An 18,185-nucleotide genomic window follows, 5' to 3' on the forward strand; every position below is an offset into this window, starting at 1 on the left:
GTCAGTATAATTTATGTCACGTGAGTGTGAAATAAACATCCCCCTTAAGTAACATAAATTACACCACCAGAAGCGCTGGGGTGGACAGCGCTGTCCATCAGAGAAAAACCCTAGAAGCTGTAACTCCAGGAGTGGGAGCTTTAAGAAAAACCCCAAGTACTGTGCACGTTGGGCTCAAACTGAGTTGATACCACGGCTCGGCTCTTCTCACCTGTGAAAAATGTAGCCGGGCAGCCGCGGAAGGAAGGAGTGCACGGCCTAGCTTCTTTCCATCCTGGTAAAGGAGCAGCCGGGGCTGGGCCTCGTCTGTCACAAGCGATGTGCGCTGGCCGTGCAGCTGGGTGTCCTGTCCCCGGCCCGTGCACGCTGCAGCCGGGCTGGGGCGCCGACAGAGCCTGCAGTTGCGCAGAGCCCAGGGCGCTATTGTAGGCCGCGGCGTACGCTACCGGGCCGGCGCAGCGCCCCCTAGCGGAGCGGGAACCTGCCGCTCCTTCCTCTCCACGGCGCCTGCGCAGGGGTCAGGGCCGGCCGGATTGCGGCCGCACACGTGGGGACTCTGCGCTCTCCTTCGGCCCGGCGGGGCAGGGTCGCCGCTCCCCATCCGCGGGCAGACACCATGGGCAAGAGCAAGGCCAAGAGGTTTCGGAGCGCCCCATTCTCCCCAGCCGGCCCGCAGCGAGCAGCTGGCGGGGAGGGGCCGGCCGGGGAAGACGGCGATGGAGGCTCCTCTGCCTCTGAGCTCCTGGAGAAAGTAAGTGAAAGTAGCTTCTCCCTTGCTCCCCGCAAGTCGGTGTGTGGGGGGCTGGAGCCCTGCTGCTCCCCTCCCCTACACACACGGCTAGTGCTCTGCAAGCAGCTCTCCCAGCAAGGGGGGGTGTCTCTCCTTTTGTGGGCCGGGACCCCCAGCCTGGACCCCCCGCCCACGTGTGTCAGGGAGGAGGAGAAGGCCTGTGTGTGTCTTCAGTAGCGTGCTTTGAGCCGTGCAGGCTCCGGCAGATTGATGGGTAGGTGGTTTTTGAGCCTGGTTTACCCTCCCCTGAATCTGGGAGGGGAGCTGTGGTGTCTGTGCCGGAAGAGGCTGCACTTTGCAGCTGGCTAAGGCTTGATCTGTGGTGGGCAGTAGGTAGCCTTGGTTCTAAAGCCTTCGCTGGCCAGTTTCCCACCTGGGATGTGTATACAGGGAGATGGACCGCCCCCAGCATCTCTTCAGAGGGGAAGTGGCTACAATGTGGGCAGTAGCTTCTGTGAGAGAGAAATGCACAGATTGCTGTCAGACACCAAGTGGTGGGTTGTCATCTGTTTTAGTAGAGAATCATACAAGTGTAGGGCTGGAAGGGCCTTTGAGAAGTCAAGTCCAGTCTGAGGCAGAACCAAGTAAATCTAGTAAACACCTGACCAGGTGTTTATTTAGCCTTTTCTTTAAAATCTTCGATGATGGTGATTCCACATCTGCCCTTGAAAGCCTATTCCAGAGTTTAACTACCTTTATAGTTCAAAAGCTTTTCATAATATCTAACCTAAATGTCCCTTGCTGCAGATTTTAAGCCCATTATTTCTTGTCCTGCCTTTAGTGAACACAGAGAACAGTTGATCACTGTTGTCTTTATAAAAGCCTTAACATATTGGAAGACTGTTATTGGTCCACTCTGTCTTCTTTTCTCAAGACTAAACATGGCTAGTTTTTTTTTTTTTTTTTTTAACCTTTCCTCATAGATCAGGTTTTCTAAATCTTTTATCATTTTTGGTGCTCTCCTCCGGACTCTGTCCAGTCTGTCTGCGTTTTTTCTAAAGTTTGGCGCTCAGAATTGGACACGCTACTCCAGCTGAGGCCTCATCTCTGCCAAGTAGAGCAAGTACCTTCTGTACCTTACATATGACGCTGCTGTGAATACACCCAAGAATATTATCCTTTTTTGAAACTGCATCATATTGTCAACTCCTATTAACCTCCACATCCTTTTCAGCACTACTATGACCTAGCCCAGTGGTGCACAAACTTTTTCAGTCACCATCCCTCCTAAGCATTAATGGAATCTGTTCTCACCCCTCCCTCTATTACTGCACAGCCAAGGCTTCTTCAGCCATGGACCTTGGTCTGAAGGTGGAACTGGGGAGAGGAAGGAGTTGGGGCTAGAGGTGGAACTGGTCTGGGAGGCAGAGAAGGAATGAGGGCAGAGCTGGGCAGGAGGTGGAACAGGGGGTGGAGTGGGACTGGGGGCGGATCTGGCCTGTTAATATTAATTGTGTTGCCTATTTGGTCACTATTAACCTTTTTAGTGATGATTGAAGCAAAACCTTAGCTGCCTGGATGTCATCCGTTATTATTAGCTCTCCTTCCCCACTAAGTAGAGGACCTATGTTTTGCTTCATCTTTCTCTTGCTCCTAATGTATTTAAAGAACCTCTTATAATGTTTTAAATCCCTTGTTAGGTGTAACTCATTTTGTGCTTTAGCCTTTCTGATTTTGTCCCTATGTGCTTGTGGTATTCTTTTTTTACTCCTCCTTAGCAATTTGTTCATGTTTCCACTCTTTGTAGAATTTCTTTTTAATTTTCAGGTCATTAAAGAGCTTGTGATACAGTCATATTGGCCTTTTACTAGTCTTCCTGTCTTTCCTTTGCAGTGGGATAGTTTGCAGCTGTGCCTTTAATATTGTCTCCTGAATATTGTCAGCTCTCCTCAACTCCTTTTTCCCTTAGATTTTCTTCTCAGGGGACCTTACCTACTAGTTCTCTGAGTCTTTTTTTTTTTTTTTTTTTTTTTTGAAATCCATTGTCCTTATTCTGCTGCTTTCACTCCTTCCTTTTCTTAGAATCATGAAATCTGTCATTTCAAGGTCACTTTCACCCAAAATGTTTTCCACCTTCAGTTTCATTACCAGTTCCTCCCTGTTGGTCAGAATCCATCAAAAATGTCAGTCCTGGTTACTTCCTCCACTTTCTGAAACAAAAAGTTGTCCCCAGTATATTCTAAGAACTTAATGGAAATTTTGTGTTTTGCCGAATTACTTTCCAACAGATGTCTAGCTAATTAAAATAATTCATTATTACCAGGTTTTGTGTATTGGATATTTCTGTTGTTTATTGTAGAAATGCTTCATTCAACTCCTCTTCTTGATTTGGTGGTCTGGAGTAGCCGCTCCCATGACATCACCCCTATTTTTTATCCATTTTCTCTTTCACCAGATACTTTCCACTGGTCTCTCTCTCACCCTCTGGAATTCAAAACAAGTCTCTATATTATTGATGTATAATGCAACACCGCCTCCTTCTTTACCCTGCTTGTCCTTCCTGAACAAGCTATATCCTTCTATACCAGTATTCCAGTCATGAGATTTGTCCCTCTAAGTCTCAGTGATGCCAACTTAGGCATAGTTTAGCTTGTGTACTCATATTTCCACTTCTTCCTGTTTATTTTCCATACCTCTTGAATTTGCATATAGATATCTAAGATGTTGAGCAGATTTCTCCACTCATTTCCCTCTTGCTCCTATGGCCCTATTGTAATTTTCCGTCTCTCTCCCTCACCCCACAACAACTAGTGCTCTGTTAAGGTCATCTTTTTTTATGCTTACCTGTGAGCTTTTATCACCTGCCCCTTTTTAATGTAGTTTAAAACCCTCCTTGCTAGGTTGACGAGTTGGTGCGTGAAGATGCTCTTTCCCTTCTTGGTCAGGTGGACCCCATCTCTTCCCTGCAGACCTTCTTCCCAGAACAGCATCCCGTGGTCGAGGAAACCAAAGTCCACCTGTCAACACCATCTGTGAAGCCATGGATTCTTCTCCAGGATGTGCATGTTCCTCCCTTACCCTCAACCAGGAGGATAAATGAAAATACAGCCTGCACTTCTGATTCCTTCACCCTCCCTCCCAGAGCCCAATAGTCATTGTTGAGCTTTTCAGGGTCATACCTGTCAGTATCATTGGTGACCATGTGGATGAGTCGCATGGAGTAGTGAGTGGTCAGAGGGACAGATGAGCCTTGGCAGCCTTTCTGTAATGTCTCAGGTGCAAGTTGTAGGTAGGCAGCACACCTCTCAGGACATCATGTCAGGTCTGCAGTTGGATGCCTCTGTCCGCTTCAGAAGAGAGTCTCTGACTACCAGCACCCTATGCTGCCTCCTCTTGTGTGTGGTGGTCGTGAGCCTCCCAGCTTGGGGACAGGTGGCTCCTCCTCAGCCATTGAGGTCTGCTCCTCACCTCCTGTTGCAAATACTGCATACTGGTACTTTATCTTGATGAATGGGGGACCTGGGTTGAGGGCGGAGCAAAGTCTATGGCCTGAGGTGGCCAGCAGCCAGTTCTCCTTCTCTGGTGCAGTCGTCGTCTGTAGTTGGCTAGCATCCGCCATCTCAGATGTTTCCATGTGCATCCTGTCAATAAAGTCCTCATGCTCTTTGATACTATGCAGACAAGCTGCCTCATCCTTTAGCTCTCTTACCTGCTTCCTGAAAGACTCAATCAACAGACACCTCTCGCAGCAGGTGGGAATGTGCAAGCTGCGTTCTCAGCAAGTTAAGACCAGGGCTTGGGCGGAAGCCTCCAGGGCCAGGTTGTCTGTCTGGCGAGGGCCCCATTGTTGGTAGAGGAAAATCTAGCCGTGGTATTGGCAACCCATTGTTGTCCTCCCATGGCAGGTTCTTTGTTGTAGAGTACCTACAAGTTAAGGGAAGGGGGGAGGGCGGGGTGGGAAAATGAAAACAAAACCAACAACAGAAATAGGGAGAAAAAGTGATTTGGGAAACCACAGACCTGTTAGTTTGACCTCAATTGTATGCTAGGTTTTGGAACAAATTTTGAAAGAGAGAGTAGTTAAGGACATAGAGGTAAACAGTAATTGAGATAAGATGCAACATAGTTTTATAAAAGGTAGATTGTGCCAGACCAACCTGATCTCCTCCTTTGAGAAGATTACTGCATTTCCTTTGTCTAAAAAATCAGTTGATCTAATCTAAGTTGGATTTCAGTAAGGCATTTGCTACAGTGCCACATGGGAAATTATTAGTTAAATTGGAGAAGATGGAGATTAATATGAGAACGGAAAGGTGGATAAGGAACTGGTTATGGGTCATACTGAAAGGTGAATTGTCAGGTTGGAGAGAGATTACTAGTGGAGTTCTTCAGGGATCGGTTTTAGGACCTATCTTATTTAACATTTTTATTAATAACCTTGGTACAAAAAGAGGGAGTGTGTTAATAAAATTTGCAGATGACACAAAGTTGGGAGGTATTGCCAGTACGGAGGAGGATTAGGATATCATACAAGAAGATCTTGATGTTGAAAGCTGGAGTAATAGAAATGAGATGAAATTTAATAGTGCAAAGGGACTAACAACAAGAATTTATGCTATAAGCTAGGGCCTTATCAGTTGGAAGCGACAGAGGAGGAGAAAAACCTGGGTGTATTGGTTGATCATAGGATGACTATGAGCCGCCAGTGTGATGCAGCTGTGAAAAAGGCGAATGCAGTCCTAAGATGCATCAAGCGTGGTTTTTCCAGTAGAGACAGAGAAGTGTTAGTACCATTATACAAGGCACTGCGGAGACCTCATCTGGAATACTGTGTGCAATTTGGGTCTCCCATTTTTAAGAAAGATTAATTCAAACTGGAACAGGTGCAGAGAAGGGCTACTAAGATGATCAGAGAAATGGAAAACCTACCTTATGATAGGAGACTCAAAGAGCTTGGCTTGTGTTAGCATAATCATAAGAAGGATGATAGCAGATATGATCGTGCTCTATAAATACACCAGAGGGATAAATACCACGGAGTGGGAGGAGTTATTTAGTGCTGATGTTGAGACAAGAACAAATGGATACAAACTGGCCATCAACAAGTTTAGGCTTGGAATTAGAGGAAGGTTTCTAACCATCAGAGGAGTGAAGTTTTGGAACGGTCTCCTAAGGGGTAGTAGTGGGGGCAAAAAACATATAAAGCCTGAGCTTGGTAAGTTTGTGGAGGTGATTGTATAGATTCACAGATTCATAGATTATAGGACTGGAAGGGACCTCGAGAGGTCATCGAGTCCAGTCCCCTGCCCGCATGGCAGGACCAAATACTGCCTAGACCATCCCTAATAGACATTTATCTAACCTACTCTTAAATATCTCCAGAGACGGAGATTCCACAACCTCCCTAGGCAATTTGTTCCAGTGTTTAACCACCCTGACAGGAACTTTTTCCTAATGTCCAATCTAGACCTCCCTTGCTGCAGTTTAAACCCATTGTTTCTGGTTCTATCCTTAGAGGCTAAGGTGAACAAGTTCTCTCCCTCCTCCTTATGACACCCTTTTATATACCTGAAAACTGCTATCATGTCCCCTCTCAGTCTTCTCTTTTCCAAACTAAACAAACCCAATTCTTTCAGCCTTCCTTCATAGGTCATGTTCTCAAGACCTTTAATCATTCTTGTTGCTCTTCTTTGGACCCTTTCCAGTTTCTCCACATCTTTTTTAAAATGCGGCGCCCAGAACTGGACACAATACTCCAGCTGAGGCCTAACCAGAGCAGAGTAGAGTGGAAGAATGACTTCTCGTGTCTTGCTCACAACACACCTGTTAATGCATCCCAGAATCATGTTTGCTTTTTTTGCAACAGCATCACACTGTTGACTCATATTTAGCTTGTGGTCCACTATAACCCCTAGATCCCTTTCTGCCGTACTCCTTCCTAGACAGTCTTTTCCCATTCTGTATGTGTGAAATTGATTTTTCCTTCCTAAGTGGAGCACTTTGCATTTGTCTTTGTTAAACTTCATCCTGTTTAACTCAGACCATTTCTCCAATTTGTCCAGATCATTTTGAATTATGACCCTGTCCTCCAAAGTAGTTGCAACCCCTCCCAGTTTGGTATCATCCGCAAACTTAATAAGCGTACTTTCTATGCCAATATCTAAGTCGTTGATGAAGATATTGAACAGAGCCGGTCCCAAAACAGACCCCTGCGGTACCCCACTCGTTACGCCTTTCCAGCAGGATTGGGAACCATTAATAACAACTCTCTGAGTACGATTATCCAGCCAGTTATGCACCCACCTTATAGTAGCCCCATCTAATTTGTATTTGCCTAGTTTATCAATAAGAATATCATGCGAGACCGTATCAAATGCCTTACTAAAGTCTAGGTATACCACATCCACCGCTTCACCCTTATCCACAAGGCTCGTTATCCTATCAAAGAAAGCTATCAGATTGGTTTGACATGATTTGTTCTTCACAAATCCATGCTGGCTATTCCCTATCACCTTACCACCTTCCAAGTGTTGGCAGATGATTTCCTTAATTACTTGCTCCATTATCTTTCCTGGCACAGAAGTTAAACTAACTGGTCTGTAGTTACCTGGGTTGTTTTTATTTCCCTTTTTATAGATGGGCACTATATTTGCCCTTTTCCAGTCTTCTGGAATCTCTCCCGTCTCCCATGACTTTCCAAAGATAATAGCTAGAGGCTCAGATACCTCCTCTATTAGCTCCTTGAGTATTCTAGGATGCATTTCATCAGGCCCGGGTGACTTGCAGGCATCTAACTTTTCTAAGTGATGTTTAACTTGTTCTTTTTTTATTTTATCCGCTAAACCTACCCCCTTCCCATTAGCATTCACTATGTTAGGCATTCCTTCAGACTTCTCGGTGAAGACCGAAACAAAGAAGTCATTAAGCATCTCTGCCATTTCCAAGTTTCCTGTTACTGTTTCTCCCTCTTCACTAAGCAGTGGGCCTACCCTGTCTTTGGTCTTCCTCTTGCTTCTAATGTATTGATAAAAAGTCTTCTTGTTTCCTTTTATTCCCGTAGCTAGTTTGAGCTCATTTTGTGCCTTTGCCTTTCTAATCTTGCCCCTGCATTCCTGTGTTGTTTGCCTATATTCATCCTTTGTAATCTGTCCTAGTTTCCATTTTTTATATGACTCCTTTTTATTTTTTAGATCGTGCAAGATCTCGTGGTTAAGCCAAGGTGGTCTTTTGCCACATTTTCTATCTTTCCTAACCAGCGGAATAGCTTGCTTTTGGGCCCTTAATAGTGTCCCTTTGAAAAACTGCCAACTCTCCTCAGTTGTTTTTCCCCTCAGTCTTGATTCCCATGGGACCTTACCTATCAGCTCTCTGAGCTTCCCAAAATCTGCCTTCCTGAAATCCATTGTCTCTATTTTGCTGTTCTCCCTTCTACCCTTCCTTAGAATTGCAAACTCTATGATTTCATGATCACTTTCACCCAGGCTGCCTTCTACTTTCACATTCTCAACGAGTTCCTCCCTATTTGTTAAAATCAAGTCTAGAACAGCTTCCCCCCTAGTAGCTTTTTCAACCTTCTGAAATAAAAAGTTGTCTCCAATGCAGTCCAAGAATTTGTTGGATAGTCTGTTCCCCGCTGTGTTATTTTCCCAACATATATCCGGATAGTTGAAGTCCCCCATCACCACCAAATCTTGGGCTTTGGATGATTTTGTTAGTTGCTTGAAAAAAGCCTCATCCACCTCTTCCACCTGGTTAGGTGGCCTGTAGTAGACGCCTAGCATGACATCTCCCTTGTTTTTTGCCCCTTTAAGCCTAACCCAGAGACTCTCAACACTTCCGTCTCCTATGTCCATCTCTACCTCAGTCCAAGTGTGTACATTTTTAATATATAAGGCAACACCTCCTCCCTTTTTCCCCTGTCTATCCTTCCTGAGCAAGCTGTACCCATCCACACCAACATTCCAATCATGTGTATTATCCCACCAAGTTTCAGTGATGCCAACAATGTCATAGTTGTATTTATTTATTAGCACTTCCAGTTCTTCCTGCTTATTCCCCATACTTCTCGCATTTGTATATAGGCATCTAAGATACTGGTTTGATCTTTCCTCCCAGTTTTTTCCTGACTCTCCTTTCTCTCTGCCAATATAGCCCACACTCCCTCTTGTTTCCAACTCATTTCCCCGGTCTCCATGTTCCCCACTTACCTGTGGGCTTTGCTCACCTGTCCCCGTCGAACCTAGTTTAAAGCCCTCCTCACTAGGTTAGCCAGTCTGTGTCCGAATAGGGTCTTCCCTCTCCTCGAAAGGTGAACGCCATCTCTGCCTAGCAGTCCTTCCTCGAATAGCATCCCGTGGTCTAGGAAGCCAAAGCCCTCCTGGCGACACCATCTTCGCAGCCAGGCATTCACCTCCATGATGCATCTGTCTCTGCCCGGGCCCCTACCTTTAACAGGAAGAATTGAAGAGAATACCACCTGCGCTCCAAACTCCTTCACCCGTGCTCCCAGAGCCCTGTAGTCACTCTTGATCCGCTCAGTGTCACACCGCGCAGTATCATTTGTGCCCACATGGATGAGTAGCATGGGGTAGTAGTCAGAGGGCCGGATAATCCTCGACAATGCCTCCGTAACATCTCGGATACGGGCCCCCGGCAGGCAGCATACCTCCCGAGATGAAATGTCAGGGCGACAGATGGGCGCCTCCGTCCCCCTCAGCAGAGAGTCTCCGACCACCACTACCCTACGTTTCCTATTCGCAGTGGTGGCAGCAGACTCTCCAGCCTTAGGGGTACGAGGCTTCTCCTCCTTTACTGTAGGGAGTGATTCCTTCTTTCCTGTATCAAGAAGAGCATAACGGTTACCTATAACCACGGCAGGAGGGTTCGGAGCAAGGGTGGAGCACTGCCTGCTGCCAGAAGTAACCAGCTGCCAGCGTCCACCCTGAGCCATCTCCTCCTCCACCAGTGGTGTATCAGCAGTCCTGTGTACTGGGACAGCTACCTCAGCTGTCTCCACATGGACACTGTCGAGGAATTGCTCGTGGATACGGATGCTCCTCAACCTAGCCACCTCCTCCTGTAGCTCTCCCACCTGCTGCCTGAGAGATTCCACCAGCAGGCACCTTTCACATTGGATGGTCCCCCCAGCCTGGATATCAGTAAGTGGAAATTGCAAGGTACAGTCTTTGCAAAACCACACCAGGATCTGGGTAGAGGCATCCATGCTTAGGCACTCTGTCTGGCTACAGGCACAGGTGGAGGAGACAGTAGCAGTGCTGGCACAGGTGTTGCGGGTCTTCCTAACCATCGTAAGCCTCCCTCTGTCAAACTCCCGTCTGCAGCCCCCTGTCAGCCCAAAAGGTTGCTGTATTGCTCCTCCTTCACCTGGAGAACTCCCTTGCGAAACTCCCTGTTAGCAGCCCCTGTTCGCAAAAGAAGATGATAAGAAGATTGCTGTCAATGGCATGTAGCTGATTTGTGACTGCTAGTAGCAGATGTCTCCAATGGCTGGTGATGGGGAGGGCTCTGAGTTACAATGAATTCTTGCCCAGGTGTCTGGCTGGCTGGTCTTGCCGATATGCTCAGGGACTAACTGATCACCATATTTGGGGTTGGAATTTTCCCACGGGTCAGATTCCAGAGACCCTGGGTTTTTTTCGCTTTCCTCTGCAGCATGAGGCACAGGTCACTTGCAGATTTAAACAAGTGTAAAGGGTGGATTCTCTGTAACTTGAAATCTTTAAACCATGATTTGTGGACTTCAGTAACTCAGCCAGAGTGTATGGGTCTATTGCAGGAGCGAGCAGGTGAGGTTCTGTGACCTGCAATGTGCAGGAGGTCAGATTGGATGATTATGATGATCCGTTCTGGCCTTAAAGTCTGAGTCTAACACACAACCATACCTCTCTGCCTTCCTCCACTGGCAAGCTTTCAGGTGCCTCCATCTCACCAGCCATCTGTTTTGCCACATATACCTCAGCTCTTCCCTTGAGTCTTGGTACCATTCTTGAGGAGGGAAAGAGGAGGCAACTGGACATCTGAAGTTTGACTCACTCTTTTTTCTCCTTGACTATTGCTTTTCGTAAAAGGGAAGGTCACGCAGAATAAATGGCCAAACTTGCTCTCCGTTTGAAAGAAAAATAGTGTAGTTTAGTCTTTGACACGTAAGGCCCCCTGACCAACCCACTTCTCTGTGTTCTTCCTGTTTGCCACCAGAAGCCCTGTCTTGGGAACTAGTACGTCACTGGAGACGGCAGGGGCAGCAGTGGTGGCCTTTCTTTGGTGGGTGGCACAGCTGTGCGTCTTCTGCCTCTTTCCACTTGTCTGCTGCTCCTGCTCTTTGAAACAGCTGTTGTTGACCCAGTGGGCCGTAAACCCTGTGGAAAAAATGAGTCTACCTGAGCAGAGCTTTCGCCTGCAGACAGGGAGAGGAGATCGTCAAGGACTCAGCAATATTAAGAGAACATACATAACACCCCCCCCCATAGATGTAGCTACTCACCCATCATAACCCTTCATTTTTCACTAGTGTCATTGAAGAGGTTTGCACTTAAAACTCACGTAGACATGTTATATGAGTGTGAGAAATCAAATCTGTTTTTCAATAATCAGACTTTTGGTAGTCCGTGATTACTTGAACTGATTGAACAAATCATTGCTTCCCTTGTCTCTTGTATGCTCATTTTTCTTTTGATATGATTTTTGCCTTTCAGAGTTTAAAACTAGGTGAAGATCTTCTGATTTTTAGAAGTCTTTAGTTCTTTTAAAAATTAAGTCTTCTTCCTTTACAGAAATAAGAAAACATGATGAGGGGGAAGACAATGCAGAGTGATGGGCGGGGGGGAGGAGGGAATGACAAGATTTGTCTCTTGCTACAATGTAACCTTCTGGTGAACTTGCTTTCTAATCTCCTTTGTCCTGTCTCCTCAGCTGCAGCATCCAAGTGCTGATGTAAGAGAGTTTGCCTGTGCTAGCATTTCCAAAATGTTGCAGCAGAAGCATGCAATCCCAGCCTTTCTGCAGAGAGATGTTGTCCGGTGTTTGGGTCCCATGTTGCTTGATCAAAGTTTAGCTGTTCGTGAGACAGCTGCGGGAGCTCTCCGGTAAGTGATTGATAATGTATTATAGAAGGAGGAGTTACTATTGGTACAGTAGAGAAGAGGAATTTCTTGAATATTGTCATCTTTGGGTTTTTTTACTTTAACCCTATTATATATGTTGTTGTAATCAGAAAAGTCTTGATGTACTAATGACTATGATCCTGATCTCACAATGAGATTCATATGGACAGATGCTCATTAACTTCAGTAAAGCACAACAAGGGTCTCATTGCAAGATCACAGCTTACCTTAGTAGTTGTTGCTACTCTGGTTCCTGCTTCTTGTGGCATGTTGTTTTCCATCTCTGTAATAGAAAGAAATACTAAGAGAGAGAATTTTAAATGCTTGAAAATATGTTTCATGTAGAAATCTTTGTTTTGATAATGGTTTGGGAGCAGTGGGTTAGTGAGAAAATTCAAAATAGCTAGTTTTTATATCTGACAAAATTGTATGGGACTAACTGTACTGCACCCTGACCTACTGTTGGCTTTCTTTATTTGCACAAAAGCATAATGTTCGTGTTTCCTTTAGAAATGTGTTTAGTAACAGTTTCCTGTAAATGTTTTGCGCACACATGCTTTAAAGATTAGCTTCCAGGATATCAGAAGGAAGGCCTGGGGATATGTTTCCCAAATGAAATCTTGCCATATTTTAGTAGGAATAAAATAGGCTCAGGGGACATCTACGCTGCGGGGGGAAGACTCATGGCAAAGTCTGAAAGCCCAGGTCATCTGACTCGGGTTTGTGCTACAGGGCTAAAAATAGCAGTGTAGACGTTTGGGCTCGGGGTTGGAGCCTGGGCTCTGAGACGCTTTCTCCTCAGCAGGTCACAGAGCCCAGGCTGCAGCCTGAGCCTGAACATCTACACTAAACATCTATTATTAGCCCCGTAGGGCAAGCCTGAGTCAGTTGACCTGGGCTCTGAGACTTGCTGCCGTGGCTTTGGCTCATTGCTCTGCTAGCTACATAAGTCTGTTTTTTTAAAACGGAGTTTAATATATTTTTAGATTAAGAAATGTAATAGACTAAAAGCAGGTGATTCATGCAGTATCACCTTAGTAATTAAACGTTACTTTAAAGAAAAAAGTGAAACCTGTCATAACCTCCAAATCTGTTACTGTAGAAATATTTAAATATATTTGAAATATTCAAGGCAGATAACTTTCTAATATGTGATCCAAGGCATTTAACTTGTTCCAGAAATCTCAGTGCTTGTGGAGGATTTGAAGTTTGTGATGACATGGTGACTAAAGATATCATGACACCCCTTGTAGCGCTTTTGAAAGAGGTATGTTAGTTGTTTTTTTTTAACTTCTATACAATTTTTAAATTTTCCATGTCTTTCTCTTTTCAAAACTACTGTGAAGTGTTTGTAAAATTGTTCTGAAGGAGTCACTTGATATTTAAGCAGAAATTCTGGCAAGATTAACATATCTCATAGTGTTAGAATTGCAAATGTTTTTTTTTCTATTTGTAGTAGATACAATCAAGCAGAATTAGGATATTAGCTGAAAATAAATTGCACGTGTGACAATCAGCAACCAGACACCCCAAGGGGAGAACAGGGGGTTTGAATGCTAAAGAATAAGCATCCGAAGAAGTGGGTTGTAGCCCACTAAAGCTTATGCTCTAATAAATTTGTTAGTCTCTAAGGTGCCTGTTCTTTTTAAAGAATAAGCAGTTGAATCAACTGATTGTATATAATTATGTTATACTAGACAAACATGCCAAATAAGGTCTTTTGTGAAAGGTTGTAAAGTTCTAAACTTAAAAATCATTATGAGGTATGTATACAGACTATGGTTAAGAAATTATGTATTTGTGTATATGGAGAACTCATATGCTCATAAACTTCAACTCCACCTCCCAGCAGGACACTGAGCAATCAGACAGGGAGAGGCACCTCCCGAGCCAGGTGTTCACACACAATCAGACTCAAGTAACCATTGCACAACCCAGGAAAAGACAATGATGGGCCATTAAAGTTAATGAAAGTCATTGAGACAAGTGGGTGTTTTCCCACTTTGAATATCTGTAGTGATTGAAGAAAAAGAAAACCCTGCAAAACCTTTTAAAATGGAAGGGTTTGGAAGTGAAAGGCAACTGAGGGACAGTCTCTAGATGGGAAGCAGTCTGTGGACGCTAATGCCCCCCAATATCTGGGGCGTAAGCTTAACTGTTCAAAGGCAATAGGTAACTTGTATTAGAAAAGGGATTTTATTGAAGATAGAAGTGTAAACCCCGAGGGCAGTTCTGCGCTACAAATTTACATTGGCACAGCTGCAGCGAGTCTGGTGAAGATGCTCTAAACTGATGGGAGAGAGCTCTCCTGTCAGCTTAATAACACCACCTCATGAGAGACGATAGCTATGTCAGTGGGAGAAGCTCTCCCGCAGACGTAGCACTGTCTACACAGGAGGATAAGGTCGGTATACCTACGTCGCTTGGGGTGTAGATTTTTCACACCCCTGAGTGACATAGTTGTACTGAAGGAAGTGTGTGGTGTAGACCAAGGGTGAGGCTGCATCTTTGTTTGCTGGGTAACTTGTGTATGTTTGCTTTCCTTTACTATTTCATATTTGAATCTGGGGTTTTTCTATTAAATCCATTTCTTTTGTATTTGTTTTTTACCCCCAAGCAGATCTGTTGTGCAAACTGTGTGGAGTGTGTGCACCAAAGTAAACTGATAACTAGGGGGCCTGTTTCATGCCTTCATAGGAATGGTCCAGGTGACTGGTATTTATGAACTCGGGGAGGATGGATTTGGGGAAACTCAGGACTGCAAGGGATGATGGAGTCACCCCTCAAGGAGTGACTAAGCTGGTGGAAGCCAGGGTGAGACCTTGTGCTTGTGGGCTAGCTACTGATATCAGGGTTCTGAGCCATACAGCGTTTAAGGCACCCCAAGGTACAGGGCAGGTGGTTACAGAGCTCCTTACTCATCTGGATGATCTCCGAGATGTCACAGTAGCATAGTTGGTACAGGAGTTGCACTTCAGTATCAGCAAAAAGAAGAACAGGAGTACTTGTGGCACCTTAGAGACTAACAAATTTATTAGAGCATAAGCTTTCGTGGACTACAGCCCACTTCTTCGGATGCGAGAAGTGGGCTGTAGTCCACGAAAGCTTATGCTCTAATAAATTTGTTAGTCTCTAAGGTGCCACAAGTACTCCTGTTCTTCTTTTTGCGGATACAGACTAACACGGCTGTTACTCTGAAACTTCAGTATCAGTGAACTAAGGTTCACACTCCAAACACTTGCTGAACAAACCCTAGTGGATTGAAAAGTGAGGGAACAAAGTACAAGCTCACAGGTTATTTTCTTTTGTTTATTTCGGGTCAAGAGGAATAATGAAGGAAAGGGGAGAATGAGAAAATCTGAGTCCTTGTATGCAATGGATAAAAAGCAGCTTAGGAGCTTATGTTTGAAATCAGAGCCTTAGCAGCAGAGCATTAAGGCACCCCAAGGTCAGAGGGCAGGCAGTGACTGAGCCCTTTACTGGTTGTGATGATCCCCAAAATGTCACAGCTCCCTAAGGAATTGCTACTAATCCCTTTTCACATAAATTATTATACAAATGGAACACTTTATTTCTATGAGAGTTTATCAAAATTATATGCAAATCTAGAGAGAGATCCCAAGCAAGGACCTGATTCTGCACTCTGATATGCTAGCACAGACCCCTGTGCCCACACAGAGGTCCATTGAAGTTAATGGGACCCCACACAGGTATAGGGAGGGCGAATCATGCAAGCAAATCTGATTGCAGGATCTTTACAATTTTACATTACATGCTATGTCTACTGAAGTTCACAGTGAGTGCTGTAATCCAAATAATGATTGAATTTACAGTTGGAAACGTTGTACTAGTCACAGTAAGATAGTGTTTCTAATACCGCTAATTGTACTATATAGTCTCCATTTGGTCCAATGGATAAGGCCCAAGACTGAGAGTCAAGACCTGGGTTCCATCTATCCGCTGACTTTACTGTGTTTTGGACAAGCTACTTAACCTCTGTGCCTAACTTTCCCCATTTATAAAATGTGGATAACTGTTAATCCCTGTGTAGGCTGCCCTTCTGAGACCCTTTTCCAGTCCACTGAGTGCATCCCTTTTAAGTAGAAGGTCTCCACTTCCCTTTGGGATGGGATTCCACGAACCTCCACTCTCCCATTGGGTCTCTGATTTATGCCTGCTAGCTGTCAACGATATTATGTAGTAAGCCCATGGACTTGGCACCTGCAAGAGTTTTCCTCTGGGGGTTTATGGACAAGAATAGTATGCAGTGACACAGGAACAGATTCTTGAAAACAAAGAATATTTGTTTTGCCAAAGGGTACTCAGCTCTTAGAGAAGTGGATTTAAATTAACAGAGATCTACACGTACATTGTCTTACCTACACTTGGCATTCCCCTTGAGGCCCTGGGTAGACCTGACTTAGCTCTGCTGCCCCTCTCTTCTCTTTGGGCACCAAGTTACAGCATGGTTGCTGCAGACCCCTAATTTCCAGTAAGTCTCTGTGTCAGCCTGATAGCTTCCCTCAGCATAGGGGCAATCATTTAACAGAACAGTGTTTCTCCTAAATTCTGAGTCTTTCCAGTCTGGTTTCGTTAACAATCCTTTTTGGTCTAAATATGCATTCAGACAGGGTGATTACACGGAGGGGCATATGACATTTATAAAAAAACAACATATTTCCCAGTTCTCCACATTAGCCATGTTTGTAACGTTAGTCACTCCTTGAGGGGTGACTCCAACAGCCCTTGGAGTCCTGAGTCTCCCCAAATCCATCCTCTCCGTGCTGTGAGATATGCAGATGACATTCTGTAAAAGTATTTAATTATTAGTATTAATGGACATTCCAGTGTTTCTGAGAAGTATCTGGCACTGTTTTTTCTTGTGGCAGTCAGACAAAAGTTTAACAAGTTTATTTATCTATAAGAAAATGCTTTTGAAAATGAGGGTATTTGTGACAAGACATCGTACAAGGTGATTTTGTAAAGGTATGATAATTTCTTTTCTGTAGAAAGGAATAGTTGAATTTGTATATGACCCTGTTTGCCATGAAGAGTTGCAGATGAACTGTAATTTCTGTCATTAAGTAGCTGTCCTGAGATCTCTACTTTCAATTTTTTTCTCTTGTCCAGTTCTTTTCCAATTCCTTTTTGCCTATTTGGTTACAGTGCAGTGCTGGACTAGAGGCCAACGAGGTCTCCCCCACGAAATGCAAAGATACAAAGAAAAATTGTGTTGAAGACATAGCCAATGAGGCTGTTAATGTGCTGTGGAATGTATGGTAAGCTCCATTTTAATATTAACACAGATGCTTTTCTTATATATCTAGTTCCTTTGAAAAATGGTTTGACCTGATATGCCCCAGTGAAGATAAAAGCAATAATATCTGATCACTTCATTCCTGAAAGTAGTTTATATATTAACATGGTTATTCCTTTTCAAACTTGGAAAATGTATTTATATACCTTTCCCCATAAATGGCAAATAACAAAAAACATATTTTGTAAGTGAAAGATCTTGAAGATCCACAAAGTTATTGTTTTAAAATTATTATTAATCAAACAGGTAGGACTGTGCTGAAATCTGACTTCCAAGAGCTACTCAGCCTAAACCGTGATTTTTGGCTTTTGTGCAACTACTGTATCATAGTCACTCTGAAGATGAAGACTTTTTCTGCAGTTCATAGGAGATTGAAGACTACACCTCCCAAATTTCCTGTAGGACCATTCTGTAATGGAGAAGTAGGGGAACATTATAGTCCAACAAGGAGACTCCAGTGCTGTCCCAGCCTCAATGGGGAATGTAGGCCCCACTTGAGTCCCTGCTGCTGGAGCCTAATGTTTTGTTACAATTAAACTACTCTCTGTGGGCCTGATCACACGCTCAGTGAAGCCAAGAGGAGTTTTATAATTGATTTTGTTGAATTCCGGCCTCTTGAGTTCTGGAATGCTCCAAATCATGGATTGTATACATGGGAGTCCCCTAATATTTATAGCAAAGCCACAGAATGGAAACCTAGGGTGCCCCATATACTGCTGGGCTCTGCATTCTCCACTGAAGGGGTAGAGTGGAGTTTCCTGTGCCCATTCTATCAGCACCTGGAGATCACTCCGTGAAAGTGTAAAGAGTGCTGAATCTAGAGGGAGAGGACATTAAGGAGAATGCAGAATGTCTAAGTAGGAATATGGAGTATTGAAATAGGGAAAGAATTAAGACCTATAGAACATAGAGGTTAGTAAACCTTTAGGGTGTCTGTAATGGAGAGAATGCTGCAGAAGAGTAACAGAATAGTGAAGAGAGTGCTTAAAGTGACCTATGCAGATCTGTAGCATAAAGA

The 18,185-nt window shown here is 44.3% G+C and overlaps 1 protein-coding gene across 1 annotated transcript in view; it reads left to right on the forward strand.

The window, feature by feature from the left end:
- The first annotated feature begins 521 nt into the window (after positions 1–521).
- HEATR3 (HEAT repeat containing 3) overlaps positions 522–18,185 on the forward strand; it is a 39,919-nt gene continuing 22,255 nt past the window's right edge. The window contains exons 1-4 of the mRNA XM_054049350.1: positions 522–751; positions 11,660–11,832; positions 13,030–13,117; positions 17,017–17,129. Of these exons, the coding sequence (XP_053905325.1) occupies positions 617–751; positions 11,660–11,832; positions 13,030–13,117; positions 17,017–17,129 (509 nt within the window). The 5' untranslated portion in view covers positions 522–616. The remainder of the gene's footprint in view (positions 752–11,659; positions 11,833–13,029; positions 13,118–17,016; positions 17,130–18,185) is intronic.

This window comes from Malaclemys terrapin, chromosome 14 (assembly GCF_027887155.1).
Source record: "Malaclemys terrapin pileata isolate rMalTer1 chromosome 14, rMalTer1.hap1, whole genome shotgun sequence".
NCBI classification, from domain to species: Eukaryota; Metazoa; Chordata; order Testudines; family Emydidae; genus Malaclemys; species Malaclemys terrapin.